The following is an 18,909-nucleotide window of genomic DNA, read 5'->3' as shown; positions in this document are numbered from 1 at the left end:
TTCCTGGCAGCATTGTTCTAGAGAGCAGTTACATGCATTTAATTCCTGGTTTAAAGACAAAGATGCAGGTCTAAACACCCAGCAAGTCCACTGTGGACATTATCACGAGTGAGAAATAAGTCACTGTTGTTCTAAGCCATGAGACTCAGGTGGTTATTTTACTGTAACCTTGCCCATGTGGCAGAGGAGTCCTTGAAGTCACCCAATAAGTGAGGCACCAGGGTTTTCATTCAGGTGTGTAGACTCCAGATGACAGGCTTCCTTTTTATTTCTCTTTTGCTTCTCATTCTCTCTGTCTTCAGGTCTTCCTACTTTCAGTCATAGAGAGTGCTCTTGTCTGCTAATAAAGGGTGTGGACACTTACCATTCAGATTTTTATCATTTCACGTCAGAAAATGAAATTCCTGGTATTTTTCAATGAGAGACAGCAAGTCAGCATTCCAAAGTGTAATTTTCTGGGATGGTTCTGTTTTCTAAGGCCCATTCTTAACAACTCCAGGAAACACCTGGAGCGCACAAACTATTATGGGCCATGATCAGCTTTTGCTTCAGAAAGAGCCATACGCTATGATGGGTTCTGCAAGTAGTAACCATAGTTACCAGTCAAAGAACAGTATTGTTAGGTGAATGTGGCAGAGAGACTAATATCAGCATCCTTTTTAAGGAGGAAGAATAGAATAAATCCAATTGTAATGACAAGTTTTCCCCTCAATAAATGTCTTACTTTAAAAATCGATTCTCCTAGCACACACTTAGACTGTGGTCTGGATTTTAGGAATAGCTGTCTGTGTCAAGGTTGACTCATTTCTCCAATTTCTAAAGGACATCTTTGAATAATCTTTAACTGTCTTTTGAGGGAACTGCCTAGAGCCTGTAAAAAAAAAGTGGCATTTCCTTTTGACTAGCCAGTGGCTGAGCTGTGTAGGTTATTTTTATTTATAATTACGTCATTGGTGTTTGAGATTATTGTTTTTAGTAAGAATGATTATTATCCCCTTGAATTGATAGTATTCCTTCTCCTAAGCGATGATAAATTCACTATACCCAGTTGTAGTGATAGAGTTTTGGGGTGTTATATTAATTCATGTAAACTGTCCATTCATTCATTCATTCATTCACTAATGTAAATATTTTTAACTACCACTCTCTGGCCAGTGCTCAGTTAGGTGCTGGGAAAATACAATGAACAAGGCAGACACAGTCTCCGCCTTTAGAGACCTACTGGTTCAACCAGTTTTTACCAAGGAAAGAATGATGTTTGTGATAACAAATTCTCCTGAGCAAAGTGGGAGTGTGTGTAGAGAGAGAGTCACAACTGAAGGGGGAGAATGAGAACAGAGAGACCATCTAAGCTAGGACAGCAGTCGCCAACCTTTCAGACCTCATGGACCACCAGTGCTCTACCAACCACTGGTTGGCAACTGCTGATCTAGAAAGTGATTAGATATCAAGAGATCCTACTCGGCTGGGAATGTTGTTTAGAGGAATTGGAGAAAGGGAAACTCAGTTGGCTCAGGATGAGGGCTAGCTTAATACAAACATGTGGAGAAAAGTAGACTTTGCTGCTTCAGAGAACAGAACCAGGCTCTATGGGTGAATATTTTTGGGGAGAGGATATTGACTCAAGACTCCTGATGTTTTAGATAGGGATTTCAAAGTAATTTTTGTTGTCATGATTTTCCAAAAGGATCAGTGACCTGATACAGGTTCAGGCTGGTGAACCCCACTTGGCAAGGATATAAGTTCTTTATCTTTTTGTACAAGGATGTAGACTTTTTGCATCAAGGTACCTTTGCTTAACAGTGGTATTTTTGTTTGTTTGTTTGTTTGTTTTTTGGGGGGCTGGGGGAAGGGAATGAAGGCTGCAGGGACCACCTCCCCTGTGTCAGAGAATTGTAAAGGTAAAGCAAGGGCCTCTGTTTATGAAATCCATAGTCAATCCTGGGAATATATGAGGATGTACGTTATTTATAAGAAGTTATGTGTATTTAAATGAAAGTGAGCTCTTGCTATGCATGTGCGTTCTTTGAAATGGCACATTCAGTCTCTTGGTCCATCCACATGCTGCTATCTATTTGAGAAATTTGCCACAGGTAATCATAAGCTTTATTACAATGAAATTGATTGTCTCATTATGTGGCAAGGTTCCTGTCAGATATTATATAAGCAGATATTAAGATACTGGCTCTGTCTGATATGATAGAACTGATTGGGAAAGAACTTGGTTATGATCTCCAGGTACTTTTTAATTCTGTGATTCTATGAGCCACATCTATAATAACATACACAGCCTTTCAGTTTATCTACTTCTTGGGGCATTTAAACTTATACCATCTGTATTATATTCCTCTAGAGATAATGTGTAACTGTGAGAAAATCCCACTGTACTGTACTAGATGAATTTTGAAAGCAAAAGTTTTGATACTGATTCAGATTATTACTAATAGGAGTTTTTTTTCCCCCCTAATTTTTTGCTTTTCCCCTTCTTCATTTTGGTTTAGCCAAAAGTAGATTTTTCTAGAAAGGATCTTTGCCCACTGATTTATGCTATTGTTAAACAGCATAACTAGATCTGGTGAAGCATTCTTGGAGTCTACATCTTTTTGGAGGGTTATTGATTGAGGTTTTATATATTTTACCATTTCCTCTTGTTTTACTCATTTCACCCTCTATTCCACTGTAGTAGTAAATATAGAAAGGCATATATTGCTCTCAAATCAGAGGTGGGGGGGTGCTAGAATGAACTGAGACCACAGTCTCCTCAGAACACAGTAGTGATCACCTTAAGAACTTTCTGCCACGATATAACACATCAAAAGCATAGGTTTCTTAGGTAAATATTTACTAATGACCTCTGTGCTCGGCAGGACATCTCTCTACCTCTGGTTTGTCTGAAGTCCCTCTGTGTGATAAAAACCCTCTGGTTTGTCTGAAGTCCCTGCATGCCCTTTGTGTGATGAATTACAGTTACTTTAGGCCTCAGTCCCCATTTCTTGATTTGGCTCAGATTATTTCAACCCCCTCCCGGCTGCAGCCTCTCAGTTCTCTGAACTGGTCTCCTAAACCTGGAAAATTGCACATGGTGGGATCCTACCATGGCGCCTGGAGTTCACAGTTTCCTGAGGATCTTGAGTTCTAAGGGGACTTATGCATGTGGTGTCAGGTCCAAGGGAAGGAGAAAAGCATGAACATTGATTGAGCAACTGTGCAGAACTCTTGTACACATGTTTCTGTGCTTAATCCTTTCAACAATCCTGTTTTACCACCTTTTCATACTCATTTTTTTTCTTCTTTCCATGATACAATGCTGACAAGTTATCTCTGGGGTTCTTTTTGTATTTCTCCTCATGGACCATTAGGTTCATCTGAGAGAGGTGAGGTGTGAGCCACCATCCTGGACACCCCCTCCCACCATCAGAAAAATGATGGCTGTGGCAGTTGGTGCCATGCAGATCTGTGTCATGGAGTTAAAGATCCTTACCCTCTGGATTAATTTTTTTATATATATTTGTTAATTTCAGAGAGGAAGGGAGAGGGAAAGAGAGCTAGAAACATCAATGATGAAAGAGAATCATTGATGGGCTGCCTCCTGCATGCACCATGCTGGGGATGTGCCCACAACCAACGTACTTGCCCTTGACTGGAATCAAACCTGGGACCCTTTAGTCCACAGGCTAACACTCTATCCACTGAGCCAAACTGGTTAGGGCATGTGCCTTATACTCTTAAAGTTTTATATCTATGTCTATGTCTATCCCTATCTAATACTTACATATTTAATACTTATAAACTTACAGTTTATGAAATATACTATGTTTATAATTATATTTAATACTTATAAACTGTTTCTGTATCAGCATTGATATTGACATACATATGTATGATTTATTTGGCCATTGATGCAGAACTATATTAAGTGGCTTTTCTGTCCATGTTCTTTTTTTCTGCATATAATTTTCAGGTATAAGTGTTTTTGTTGACTAAAACTATCTGTGTAAATCTTTGATAATTCAGACAGAACCTTCAGGAAAAATTTCCCTTGCTGTGATTTTAAAAATAATGTAAATATTTATTATTTCATGGAGCATGTTAAAACTACTTAAAAACTGATTTTAAATTTATTTAAATTTTGATCTCAATGTTTACATTAAAATTTGATCTAATTAAATATTCCAAGGTTGTCTGCTAGCAATAATCTTTCAACTTAATCTCAGGTACTTAGAAATAATAAAAGTATATACCTTCTTAACATTTATCATATGATAAATAGCCATGTATTATATTTTTATTAAATCATTATGTGCAAATCGTTATGAAATTGAAGAGCACAGAAGTATTTCACATGAAAAAATGAACTGCTTGGCTTCATATTCCTGGGCCCACCCTTGTAATAACCACTTGTAATTCTTTAAATTGTTTCTATTTAAAAATTTATTTTAGGAATCTATATATATCTCTTTATAATGAGCCTACCTTGCTATTTCTGGTTTATCAATCTTAGATATTGTTTGTTAACTTTTTCTTTGCTAGAAAACATTTTACCTATTTTATATAACCATGTTTCTGTCCTTCCAATATGTTTGTATTTTCCTCTTAGTTCTGTTAATTACATTTGTAATATTTAGGCAATAAACCTATGTTTTCTTTCTTTCTTTGTTTGTTTATTCATTTGTGGCAAGTATTGGTGGGATCTTTTGACTTCTTTTTAAAAAAATATATATATTTTATTGATTTTTACAGAGAGGAAGAGAGAGGGATAGAGTTGGAAACATTGATCAGAGAGAATCATCGATCAGCTGCCTTCTGCACACCCCCTACTGGGGATGTGCCCGCAACCAAGGCGCATGCCCTTGACCAGAATCGAACCCAGGACCTTTCAGTCCGCAGGCCAATGCTCTATCCACTGAGCCAAACCGGTTTCAGCTTGACTTCTTACTTGAGGGAAGGGATATTGACTTCCCTACCCCTCTCTCCACTATTCTCTTCCTTGACCCTCTCCTTGCTATTTTCACTCCCAGGCTTCTGTCATTAGTACTTCTACTTATTGTCAATATTGGTTAGATTTACATTCTTGTCTCTACAAATAATATCTGTGATTTTTGTCAGTCAGTTCTAAAGTCAGAAACTCATAATAGTATTTATATTATTATGACTATATGAACATTGTTTATTCTAATATTACTATGATCACACTTTACCTTTGTAAATTTTTTTTTAAACCTGGAGTTTTAAATTACATTTTTTAGAACCATCTAACATTACTTTGTTCCCAAACTTTTTCAATGTCCCAGGGATACAGTAAACCCTATATAGATACCCCCTTTTTGCAGATCCATTGTCCTGTTGTCCCCCGCTGCCCCCACCACCCTCTTGCTGCATAAGACACCTGGCCCTCCAGACCTGCTGCACAGCTGCTGTCCTTTCACTTTCACTGCTCTCCTGAGTTCAAGACCATGTATCTCTTTTTCTAACTCTATTCCTTCATTTCGGTAAATCACATATAAAAGTTGACGTTTTTCCCTAAAAATTTCAGTGTGTGTGTGTGTGTGTGTTGTGTATTTTCACATGTATTATTTGGATGAGTACAGGATTACAGGTTTAAATGATTTTTCTCCCAGAATTTTGAAAATATGGTTCCATTCTCTTCTATCATTCCTTAAGAGAATTCCAAAAGTCTGATTCTTATGTTTTTTCCTCTGTAGATAAAAAAAATCTTAGAATATTTTCTTCATTCTTGGTATTGTGAATCTTCACAATGATTCATCTGTATACATGGCTGTGTGTGTGTGTGTGTGTGTGTGGATATTTTAGGCTTTCTCAAATATTAGATGATCTTCAATTGTTCATTTGTATTTAAGAAAGAGTATTAGTTTTGAATGAGTAGAAAATGTTATTCTGTTGTATCCCTTAAATTTTAGAGTTCAGAAGACTGCTCTGAGTACAAACACTTGCACTAATTACCCCTATGTTCTCTAACATCTCTTTGGCAAATAGTCCTGTGTGTAAATGACTGCTGGGTGCTCTGCCTACTGGATGGTGGTAAACTTTCTGTGCATAGAGTTTCCATAAACTCATCTCTTTCAACCCCTGTTATATTTGGCCTCTTCCAGTGTGGAGCATCTTTGGAGTTTTGCAGGGAAGATCTTTTGACACATGCCTCTCTGCACATGTTTTACACTGCAGTGTCTATACTCTGCAGATAGTCCCAGGTTCTAATATACCATCTGCTCTTCATCCAGTAAGTTTTCGAAGTCTGTTTCTGTTAGTCTTCCACCAGTTTTTTTTTTAATTGATGTGGTTTTTATATTATTTTGTGTTAGTATTTTCTTTTAAAATTTATTTTTATTGATTTCAGAGAGGAAGGGAGAGAGAGAGAAATAGAAATATCAGTGGTGAGAGAGAATCATTGATTGGCTGCCTCCTGCACATGCCACACTGGGAATTGAGGCCAAAACCCAGTCACGTACCCTGACTGGGAATGGAACCATGACCTCATGGTTCTTAGCTCAAAGCTCAACCACTGAGCCATGCCAGCTGGGCAGAATAACATTTTGTTCATAATTTTATGTGTGTGTGTGTGTGTGTGTGTGTGTGTGTACGTGCATGCATGTGAGACACAGAGAAAGAATTAGTATTAGTTCACAAATTCTGTATGTAATACAAGGACCACAGATTCCTTGAAGTACTTTATGGGACTTTTCTATTTAGTAAGTTTTCCATTCCTTGTTTGCCTCTGAATGTTTATTCAACTGAATAGAAGTGTTGTGTTTTTTTTTAAACTGTCTTTTAAATGTATTTGATGTAGAAAGAGAATGAAATGCTTTCTTAATAAAAAAACTTTGTTTTAAGTATAATAGAAATTAAATATCCAGTGTAACATTATTAAAATGGGAGTCTTCATCGTTAGAGCATTTTGCTTTTGTTGATATTAATTTTAAAAGAATTATAATAGAAGAGATGAACCTTATATATTGGGTCGGCAGCTAAGTAATTGCGGGTTTCACACACATATGGCTTCAGTTGAATTTTTAGGTTTGCAGACATAGTACAAATGTAAAACACATTTTGTTATTTGGTAGTTGGCTATTCAGCTGTTAATCAGTGAAAAAAGTTTTTTGATCTGTTTTGTAGTTTTCGTTTGGCGTTCGTTGAAAAATGGAAAATCAAAAGGAACATTTTCGTCATATTTTGCTTTTTTATTTCCACAAGGGAAAAACGCATTGCAAGCTCATAAAAAGTTATGTGCTGTTTATGGTGACGAAGCCTTAAAAGAACGGCAGTGTCAAAATTGGTTTGCCAAATTTCGTTCTGGTGATTTTTCACTCAAAGATGAAATACGCTCTGGTCATCCAGTTGAAGTTGATGACGCCCTAATCAAAGCAATAATCAATTCGGACTGTCACAGTACAACACGTGAGATTGCAGAGAAGCTTCATGTATCACATACATGCATTGAAAATCACTTAAAACAACTTGGCTATGTTCAAAAACTCGATACATGGGTTCCTCACGAACTGAAAGAATCACAGTTAACGCAACGCATTAGCAGCTGCGATTTGCTAAAGAAACTTAATGAAAATGATCCATTTTTAAAACGACTGATAACTGGCGATGAAAAATGGGTTGTTTACAACAATATCAAGTGGAAAAGATCGTGGAGCAGGCCAGGTGAACCAACTCAAACAACATCAAAAGCTGATATTCATCAAAAGAAGGTTTTGTTATCAGTTTGGTGGGATTACAAAGGAATTGTCTACTTTGAACTCTTACCACCCAACCGAACGATCAATTCTGATGTCTACATTGAACAACTAACGAAATTAAACAATGCAGTTGAAGAAAAGCGGCCCGAATTGACAAATCGAAAAGGTGTTGTATTCCATCATGACAATGCAAGGCCACACACATCTTTGGTCACTCGGCAAAAATTAATGGAGCTTGGTTGGGATGTTTTGCCACATCCACCATATAGTCCTGACCTTGCACCATCTGATTACTTTTTGTTTCGATCTTTACAAAACTCCTTGAATGGTAAAAATTTCAATAATGATGATGATGTCAAATCGTACCTGATTCAGTTTTTTGCTAATAAAAACCAGAAGTTTTTTGAATGTGGGATTATGATGCTGCCTGAAAGATGGTAAAAGGTCATTGATCAAAATGGGCAATACATTACAGAATAAAGTTATTTAGTTCCATGAAAAAATTGTCTTTGATTTTCTTTAAAAAATCCGCAAGTACTTAGTTGCCGACCCAATATTTGACATTGAAGTCTAAGACCTAACATTAACTCTTGGGAAAAGCCCAAAGAGTAGCAGAAAACTCAAAACCGGGGGAGAATATGGTCAATTAATTGAAGTTGGAAAGATTATCAAGCAGCATGTGGACAGCCAAGATCTCAATAGGTAGAGAACGGTCTTTAAAAGTAAAGAGTATTCTCTGTGAGGATTCATTAGCATAGGTGTTTATTATTTTGTGATTTGGCCTCTGCACTTCTAGTTCTCTCTAGAAGGATGTCCCTTCCATTGTCTTTGCCCCATTAATTAGGGATGACTTGAGCTTTTGGCTAGAACTTGACTAACATACTTTGATACTTATCTGGATCTTTTCAAGTCTTCTTCCTTCCTCCAACTTTGCTTAACTTTCAAAGCCAATTACAATATTTGAGTTATTTCATTTTCCCTAGACTGCTCTACCCAAGGCTCTCCTTTCCTTTTGCTGAAGTGCTGACACTCTCCTTACTTTTCCCTTTATTCTCACCTCCTGATTCTTTCTTTGCAGGGTGTTTTTATTTGTTCCATTGCTGACTGATGGCTTTAAGCTACTTTGGCAGAGTCCTTTCCTTCTGTTAGTTCTGGGTCAGCTACAAACTTCATCCTCTGTACTCTAAGGCTTTCCAAGTCTGAAGGCTATTGAAGTGTGCACACAGCATCTCCCTCCATAGGAAATGGACTTTGAACAGTAGTGCTTATAGTAACTAAAAATGGAGATAAAATGATACCCAGTTGTTATTCATTCATTCACTCACAAATATTTATTAAGTGTCACTAGTGCCAAGCTCAGATGCTTTATTTAACAAGATAAACTTGAAGGCCTTGGCTCTGGACCCTTAAAGTTTACATTATATTAAATCATAAACAGACAGCAGAAGTTCTCTAAATAAAACATAACGGTTGCAATTGAAAGAAGCAAAAATATTCAAATTGATTTTCTCTTAGTCATGAAGTTCCTTCAGAGAGCTCCTTCTGATGATATTTTTAACTTTCCTTAGTTTAATATTTACACTTTAAATATTTCTGTATTTTATTTGGAGGTAGGGAATGAGAAGGGGTTGGAATCTTTAATGACATGATCATTTTAATATTGTTTTTGGTGGGGAGAGCTCTTAAAATTCTGTTGCCATGGAAGCTTGTCTGATAAAATCCAAGCTTATCCATTAGCCATTTCTTCTAGACTTTCTCAGTTAAACTTATTGTGATTTATTCTTTGTGTCATTATATTCCTGATTAGTGGTTGAAATGGGAATTGCAGTTGGAATAACCTGAAATGGCGGAAAACCAACATGGAAATAATGAAGAATTGGCTATATGATTGTGGGACCTTACTATGTCTGTGAATTAGCACATTCAGAATAATGTGGCATTATTGCTTTTATAATTACATAGTTATTGTTCTTAGCATATTTAATTTTTTGTTACAGAGCAGTGGCTTGGAGTTACTATTTAATCTCAGTGCTAAACAGACTAGCTGAGTTGAATATCTGCCCTCCCCCTCATATTTTTCTTTATGAAAATAAAAACACAAAGATATGTAAATTTCACTTTTTGGAACATCTAAAATTGGAAACCAAAATCATATTTACCTTAAACATATTTAGTAATATATTGCACACAATTGGCATGGAAATAGGATATATTCTTCATTAGGATATATGAAGAAAATAGGATATTTTCTTCATTAGAAGTGAAGTTCACATGCTTATTTATGTAAATAACATAGAGAGATTATTTTTTTTCCTCTGAAGCAATGGGATTTGTATTAAGAGATCCAGATTTAAATTATGTTTTTACCACATGCTGTGTGATCATAAATTTAACTGCCTTGGAGTCCATGTTTATGTGAAAGTGGTAATAACAATACTAACCTCAAAGTGTTTATGTAAGAATTAAGATAATGGAAATTCAAGTACCCAGTACTAAAAAAGATTAGTTGGTCCTTAATCTTAGATATAGACATTTTCTAGTAGATTTCTTATAACAACCAGTGCAGGGGGAAACCATCAGTGAGTCATTGGGAGACAGAACATATTAGTATGAATTATTCTGAAACTACATATTGTTTTGTGGTCCCAAGCAGTTCAAATCATACCCATGGCTCTAAACTTCCTGACATTAATGCCCGGATTCATTTAAATGTCCATTACATGTTAGTTACCTTAGTTGTTTTTATGCTAAAAATATTATTTAATACCCAGTTGGCCTGGCTCAGTGGTTGAGCATTGACCTATGAACCAGGAAGTCAGGGTTCAATTCCCAGTCAAGGCAAAATAATATAAATATATATTTAAAAATATTATTTAGTTATTAGTAAGAATAAAAACCCAGTGTACCTCATAACCCATGTGATCTTTGTTTTGCCTTGTTCCTAGGTTCTTTGTATGAGGTGTGCATGTGGCAATATATGTGTCATTACACACATATTTGCAATTTTATCTAATATATACACTATTTTATTAAAAAATCTTAAAGTATGTTTTTATTGATTTCAGGGTGAGAAAGGGAGAGAAACAGAGAGATAAAAATATCACTGATGAGAGAGAATCATTGATTGGCTGCCTCCTGCACACCCCACAGTGGGGATCAAGCCCCCAACCCAGGCATACGTCCTGACTGGGAATTGAACCATGACCTTCTGGTTCATGGGTTGACGCTCAACCACTGAGTCACACCTACCAAGCTAACATGTACTCTCTTACATATTAACCTCTTCCTATGCTATGCACTCTCCTCACCCCTTTTTATTTTAACAAAGAGATATACTTGCAGAAGATGTTATAAATTGCTACACGTGTGCTAAAGGATAAGAATGATTTTCAAACTTAGTACAGAATGCAATTAGTTTTTATAGAAGACAGTATGTACCTGCCAAGTGGGTACTTAGAAAATGAAATTGTTTTTGATTGTGTGAAACTGCTTGAAAATGTGATTCTCCAAAGCTTTCTTTTTCTCGTGGCAAGAAATCAGGGATATGCGAATTCATTATAATTAATGCACATGAGGCTGGTCCTTTAAAAACAACAACAACAACAACAACAAAACACACCAAAAAACCAACAGTTAAAAGCCCCAAATTTCTTTGGACCAAGAACAGTTTTAAGACCTCTGTATGCCCTGGATTTCAGATTGGAAGTGCCCGCTCGTGGTATCTCCGAGTAAAAGAATCACCACCTGCACAAGTGGTAGCATGCTGTAAGGTATCCTTGTGACACACCTTTTTGGGACAAGGGGAAATTTTCCTCTGCTACCCCAACTCACTCAGGACTGCAGTATAATGAGTTCACATTATAGGAAGAAACTCTAAACAGAAAGCACTGGTTTGTTCTGACAATGCGTCTTATTGAATGTCAGGTGCAAAATATCCACAAAGAATGTTGTTAGGGACCTGTTGTATAACAGCTTTTGGGTTTGCTAAAATGCTGCACTCAGATTTCTGATTCCCAGATATAATTTGGTTTGTCATCTCTTTTGGCTCTTGTCCTTGTTTTTTTTTGAATTGGGTGGCATGTTTTTGGAAAAGGCTAATTAAAACAGTGAGCTTCCAAAACAAAGTTAGTTATTTACTTAATAGTGTAGGTGATGATTTAGAGGAAAAGCCAGGTCTGATCATTTTTGTCTGTTTATGTGGCAAGGATGCCTAATTTACAGATTTGCCTGAGATAGGACAGTTGGAAGCAGTAGCTTGGGGGAGAGCAAGGTTATCAGAACTGCCACTCTGGCTATTTCACCTTATTTAATCCCCTCTCAACTCTAATTCTGACAGGGACACCATTTGATTAAGATAACTAACTGGTTTACTTAGAGCAGTGATTCTCAAATTTTAGCATGTTTCAGAATCACTTCCAAGGTTTGTTGGTGCCCTCGTTGCTAAGCCCCATACCCAGAGTTTTGATTTGGTTGATTTGGGGTGAGTCCCAGGAGTTTGCGTTTCTAACAAGTTCTCATGTAGAGCTGAATGCTGTTGATCTGGGGCCACAGGTTGGGCATTGGGAAGCATTTGTCTTTGGTTCAAGGTGTTAGGGTGTAAGGGTGAGAAATTTGTTAAGGAGGGAGGAGGGAAAAGAATGCTGATCATCTCGCTTAGGGCTTACCTAAAAGTGTTGACTTTGAATTCTTCTAGTATATTACAAAGTTAATCATTAGGGAACATTCCTTAATTTTACTTTTAAATAGTACTTTTATTAATAAGTAAAGTTAAGATTAGGAGGGACAATAGAGTTGATTATTTCTTAACACTGGCCTCCTTTTCCCCATCTGGTTCCTTCTTCTTCCTTGGACCTGTGCTTCTTCTTTCTCCATATAAAATACAAATGTAGATAGCTGTCTTTCAGAAACGAGAAATGATGAGACAGTAGATGAGGTTTCTTGGAAAAGTGGTGACATCAATTAAGATTACCATCATAATAAAGACCTAATTCATTTGGCTTCTACATATTCAGATTTTACAGCAGTGAGGGCAGTTCTTGGGTTGAATTGTACCTTTGCAGTATTTCCAAAGCAAATCAGTGAGTGAGTTTAGGATATTGCCCAGGAAATTTAAATAACTTAATGAAAGGCTGCTTTCAATTTATTTCAGCACTTCCACTTAATACGATTGCTTTATAATTAGAAATTAGTCTTATCTAATCACTTACCTAAGCTACTTTTAACTTATAATTAGTATTTCTAAGGCTTCCTTGACATAGGAGTATAGAATTTAGATTTCTTTACTTAGGTAGACTTTTCATCCATTTACTTCAAATAATTGGTTTTATTTTTTAAGTATAAAGTGCAAAATTATTAACCTGTGCGTTTCAAACCCAACATTACCTTGGGGCATTCATGTTGGTACCTGGTATTGCTTGTATCCAGTGGTGCGCGTGCAGTTCAAAGAAGAAAATGTGGCCTTCGAAGTTCTTTTCATATTACCCATAAACATTTTTCCAGCTTTTACTTTCCTTTGAAAAATGCTTTGTGCTCAGATTTTCCTAGAATAAAATAACCCACCAGGTAAAGGCCTTCAGAGACCTAGGACATGCTTACTCAATGAAATGCAATGGAGCAGAAAGCATCCTATCTGTCAGCCCCAGAAAATTATAATTTCCCTGATCTAGTAGTTAAAGACAGTTATATAATTTAAAGAGCTGCTGGTATATACACATCAAATTATTAGGAGTAAATTGCAATCTTTTGTAAAATTCTTTGTTGAAGTTTTGATCAGAAGGAATGAAAGTCTGTAATAAATAATTTTTTTGAAAGCAAATGTGAAGCTGTGTTGGAACTTCTGTGCTTTTTCGCCCAACCCTTGTCCCTTTGGTGTGAAGATTGGCCTGAGTCAGACCATTGAGGATTAAGGATGAATACATTACTCAGCACCCTGCAGGGGTGGGTCAAGCACCCTGGCTTTGAAAAGTTAGTGTTTTGCTTAGTAAGCCTAGAGATTTCAGGTCAACTGCAGAATGGAAGCTCAGTACTGTGTTGATTAACACAGTTTACTTGAAAATGGTCTCTCACTCTTCCAGACGTCCTTCCTCTGTGTGCTTCTGTAACAGTCTCCAAAATCACTGACTGGATTGCCAGTGGATGTTACCTACAGCAGAGCTTGGTTCCCCTGAAGCATTCCTGGTGGAACCATCCTTTGACTTGAATAAGGACCTTGGCATGTTAAGGGGGAAGAAGGGACACAGTTATTTTAGTCTGGCAAAATGGGAATGCAGGAACTAAGGGGAGCCTGTGATAACACTATTTTGAGGCAAAGAATGGGGATTCTGGATCAGATGCCTACTAAGGAGAAGCATTCTTTTAAAAATATATATATTTTTATTGATTTCAGAGAGGAAGAGAGAGGGAGAGAGAAATAGAAACATCAGTGATGAGAGAGAATCATTGATTGGCTGCCTCCTGCACGCCCCCTACTAGGGATTGAGCCTGCAATCCAGGCATGTGCCCTTGTCTGGAATCGAACCCGGGACCCTTCAATCTGCAGACTGACACTCTGTTCACTGAGCCAAACCATCTAGGGCAGGATAAATATTTTGATTAAAATGTTAGCTAGAGAAAGGAACACAGATAGCTTTTGGTGTTGATTGGAATGAGGGGTGTTCTAGGAAGGACTGCAGAGGCCTGGGAGAGAAGACAGTAGGCCTGAACCTGGGGCCAGTTCTGCTGACAGGAGAAAGAGCCTGGCTCTGTGGGGGAGAGGAAAAGGAAAGGCACCTGATAGGTTAGGATGTGTGTGAAAGGGCTGGGACAAAAACCAAACCAAACCAGGAGTACATTTCTTTTTATGCCTTTTGTTTTTGATGTTTCTTTCGAAGTGTAACTTATCTTAGAATAGAGACTGGCAGTCAGACTTCAACAAGCTATGGGAGATTTTTCACACTTTCCCTTTAACCGTGTCTGCGCTCCAGCGTTTATTGTAGCTAAAGCATCATCACCATGCCCATCGTCATCTACCAGTGTTGATGAAACATACAACCAGAGACTCTGTGCTTTTGAGAAGAAGTCTTTAATTAGGATTTGCTTTTGTTTTTCCAGGTAGCCCAGCCCTGACCCATAGGAATCTGACTTCTGCCAGTCTGAATGACATTTCCGATAAACCTGAGAAGGACCAGGTAAGCAAAGAATTCTTGCTCCTTTGAAATGTAAGACTGAGTGCCTATCTAGAAGACACTGGGAAAAGATGAGAAATGATAGTTCCCTGACTGAAAAGAACCAATATATGTAGATGGGGTTTTTGTAATTTTTCTGTGGGGAGAGGAGGCTTTCTGTGAAAGGGATTTGGAGTTCAGAACCCAAGAATGAAAGTCATGTTTTCAGCCTTTGTAGATGTAGTCTCTTGGGCACTTTATTGTAACTATAATTACATTAGCTTTAAAATAGTATAATAATCCCTACCTCAAGGTTATTGTGAGGATCAAATGAAACACTTAATGAAAAAGTGCGTGGATTAAAAAAAAAGAACTAACATTCTGGTGATTGTTCACTCTTGAGTATATTTTTGGCAAAGGTAATGTAGTTTTGTTAGCTAAAGATTTGTGTATTAAAATACATAGTAGGTAGACTATTTAAAATGTAGAGCAATTAGGGTTTGAATCTCAATTTTTTTTCTTTAAAAAATATGGTGGAAACTGGGCCATTTTCCAGTTGGGAGAATATCCCAGTGGATAATAGAGAATGGAGAGCAGATGTAATTTTGCATTGTGCAATAAAAACCAAAACTAGCTGTGTGGCCTAAGTGGGTGAAATTTTTACCTAGATAAATAAATCTGAGTTGTACATTTATTCTTTATGAGGATGCATCTCTTTAACTAGCAACATTTGTTAAAAGTATAGGAAAGATGGAATTCATGTTTTTTCTTGTACATGAACATATCCAAAATAGCTTTTGGATTCTTCCTTCTCCTTCCAACCAGCAGCACCCTAACAGGGCCCTTATCACCTCAGACTGTGTTGCTAGAAAAGCCTTTGGAGCTAATTCCTTGTCTCCATTTTCTCACAATTTAACACACTTCGTAAAATATTGCACTTCCATTTCTCCCTTGGATTAAAAGCTTGTAATGGCTTCCTATAAAGTTGAATTCAGTATTGCCTGTATTTCTTTTAAGATGCTCTGAAATCCCATATTATCCTTCTTATCTTAATTTATTTTTGTTCCCTAGAAGAGGGATGTTTTGCTTTGGCCAGGCCTAATGTCCTCCCTTTTTACACTGAGATTCATTCTTGACTCCTAGTGCTACTCCTCCTTCAAATGCTAATGTGGATCACTCTCCTCACCTCTCTTTCCTGCCTCTTAAAATGATGGGGAGAAGATCATTAAATATGGAAAACAGAAACAGAAGAGGGAAAACTCAGTCCACTAGGACTTATTGAGGATTTCCCTCAACACTATTTCGCACATCTTGATTCCACTCAGTATTTATCAAACAACATCTATATATATAAAAGCCTAACATGCTACATGTGTGACCATTGGTCAACCACTCTACCAGTGGCTGTGATGTGCACTGACCATCAGGGGGCAGATACTCTAACTGGTAGGTTAGCTTTCTTCTGGAGTCCGGCCAATTGGGACTGGGCGAGATGGGCCAGACACACCTTGGAGCTAACCTCCAGCTGTCCCTCCCTAGTCTCTAAAATATTTTTTCCAATTAATTTCCTTTCAATGTGCACTATTTCCTGCACCAGGCCTCTAGTTTTTGAAACAATAGTTAATATTTATTGAGCATTTATTATTGGTATGGCCCTAACTAAGAATTTATGCATGCCCATTTCATAAGGTTGGTACAAATGTGGAGATTTAGACTTAGAAAGATGAAATACATTGTTCTAAATTGTGATTTTTCACTAAAGAAGCAACAGGAAGTCTAAAAAAATACCACTAGAAAAGTACTTGGCTAAATAAAATATGGGCGTCAAGGGCTCAATAGCCATGGTTTACATTGTAGACTTTCAAGGGCCATTACACTGAAAAGAAAATAATAAATAAAAATATGGGGAACTAACATAGATCCACAGTTCTTATATGTCATATGTGATTTTTTTTTTTTTACAAGTTTATCAGATATGAATTCAATAGCATAAACTGGTTCTGTCTCTTGATTTTGGTTGTTGTTCATACTGTATGGCAATAGAAGTAGAGAAGCCCTAAATATATTTCTGATTCTGTGGGGAAACTGAGAGGAACAGTAGCAGATTAGCTATGTGATTGTGATCCAGGTATGAGATGGTGATTGATAAGAATTGTGATACCTTCATTCATTCATTCCTTTAACTAATATTTGATTAAACAGTTATGCTATGCCAACCTCTATGTAAGGTATGAAGCAACACTAATTATGAGGTTTGCCAGGGGTCTTGATTCTAGATGAGGCAAAGTTAGGTATATCTGGTTGATATACTCTTTGAGAAAGACTTCTTTAATTAAGGACAGTTCTTCTCTGGAAATTTGTCAATAAGCAGCTGATAAGTGCTGAGAGAAATTTCTTACTTTCTTGGGTCTCTTCATATCTGGGCATGTGCAGAAGAAATTCAGTGGCTTAAGAGGTGTCTTGCACAAGATTCTGTATTAGAAGAAATAGGCTGGACATTATGTTTCTGGGTTGTTGATTTTACTATAAAACCTGTGTGATATTGTCCTTGAAAACAGAATCTTTGCTATCACTAGCATTTCATATTTATGAAGATTCAGAGGAAGATAAAACAAGGAAGATTTAATTCAGGAGTTTAGTTCTTTTTGTTTTCAAAGCCTGAAAATGAAGTTGACGAGGATATCATTATAAGAGCAACTGTCTGTCTCCATTTATCTAATATAACAGCCATAGTTAATGCAACAAGCCTTTTATCCTGCCTCTAAAGAGGAAGAATACCTGTTCTTTGCTTCCCACGAAAGAATTTGAAGAGAGGTTTTGTGACTGACCCATGGTCTGTCTATGACCCAAGGTAGAATAGGAATTCAAACTAATAGTTTCTGTTTCTATTACCACTATTTTAGTAACTTCAACTATAAAGGGTGCTAAGAAGAAAATGGGCTTGCAAAGAAGATAGAGTTATTGAAAACAAAAACAAAAACAAAAACAAAAAAACAAAAGCACAACAAGCCTGGGCTTTTATTATATTGAACCTGCTTTTTTCTCTCTCTGAGTAGGAAAAAAGGTTGCCAGGCTCAAATTTGTTTTGAAAAAGCTTTTATAATTAATTAGCCAGTGTCCTGGAAATGATCTTGGCAGTAAAGTCAGACTTGTTCTTTAGGCTTTTCCAAGTTGGCCCCAAAAACTTTCATCCCACTGGAACTAACGTTTCTGATTGACTGATTGTTCTGCCTGGATACCATTTGAACAGTTGCGATGGTGCCTCCCGACTTCCTGGAGCTATGCAACTTCTCAGTAGCACAAAAAAATGGGTTTAATGTTCAGAGTTACGAACAGCAGCCGAATTTCTCATTCTGTCAGCTGCATCGTGACAGAATTTGAGGGCATGTTTTTTATGAGATTCTGTTTTGGGAAAAACAGAAGAAACAAATTTGTGGACTGTACTTTTTCTCTCTGTCTCTGCCAAGCCTGTGTGCTGATGATTTCAGTAGCGCTGCCCTGCGGAGAAATGGCTTAAAATAGTTAACAGCAGAAGAAGACCATAGCCAGCATTTAGGTGATTCAATGCTTCAGCAATATTCCAACTTGGGTGTTCTATTTATTAAGCAGAAAAACACCTGGGAGAAGTAGATTAAAAAAATACATCTGGAACTCATCTACTTGTAAATCTACATAAATAATCTCTTCTATTTTGTTGCTAATGGATGATTTTTTTTCTTCCATTATCCAGTTATCTTCTCCAATCACCTTTTATTAATTAGTTTTTCTTTCCCCTTATATTCCTTTTCAGTTCTTTTAAAGGCTTACACATGCCTGGCCGGTGTGGTACAGTGATTGGATATGGAACTATGAACCAGATGGTCAGGGTTTGATTCTCAATCAGGGCACATTCCTAGGTAGGGGGCATGCAGGAGGCAGCAGATCAATGATTCTCTCTCATCACTGATGTTTCTCTCTCTCTCTCCCTTATCCTTTCTTTCTGAAATAAATAAAAATATATTTAAAAAATGTGTAAGTGTGGTGGGTGCTTATCAAATATAATGGGTTTCGTTCTCATTTTCATA

The 18,909-nt window shown here is 37.0% G+C and overlaps 1 protein-coding gene across 5 annotated transcripts in view; it reads left to right on the top strand.

The window, feature by feature from the left end:
• Positions 1-18,909, top strand: part of SLC4A4 (solute carrier family 4 member 4) — a 334,299-nt gene that overhangs the window by 187,302 nt on the left and 128,088 nt on the right. For all 5 annotated transcript variants that reach the window (XM_036414322.2, XM_036414329.2, XM_036414340.2 and 2 more), the window contains one exon: positions 14,793-14,869. In XM_036414322.2, coding sequence (XP_036270215.1) covers positions 14,793-14,869 — 77 coding nt within the window. The remainder of the gene's footprint in view (positions 1-14,792; positions 14,870-18,909) is intronic.

The sequence above is a fragment of the Pipistrellus kuhlii genome, unplaced genomic scaffold (genome assembly GCF_014108245.1).
Source record: "Pipistrellus kuhlii isolate mPipKuh1 unplaced genomic scaffold, mPipKuh1.p scaffold_m20_p_1, whole genome shotgun sequence".
NCBI classification, from domain to species: Eukaryota; Metazoa; Chordata; class Mammalia; order Chiroptera; family Vespertilionidae; genus Pipistrellus; species Pipistrellus kuhlii.
This window is presented reverse-complemented; position numbering and strand designations above follow the sequence as displayed.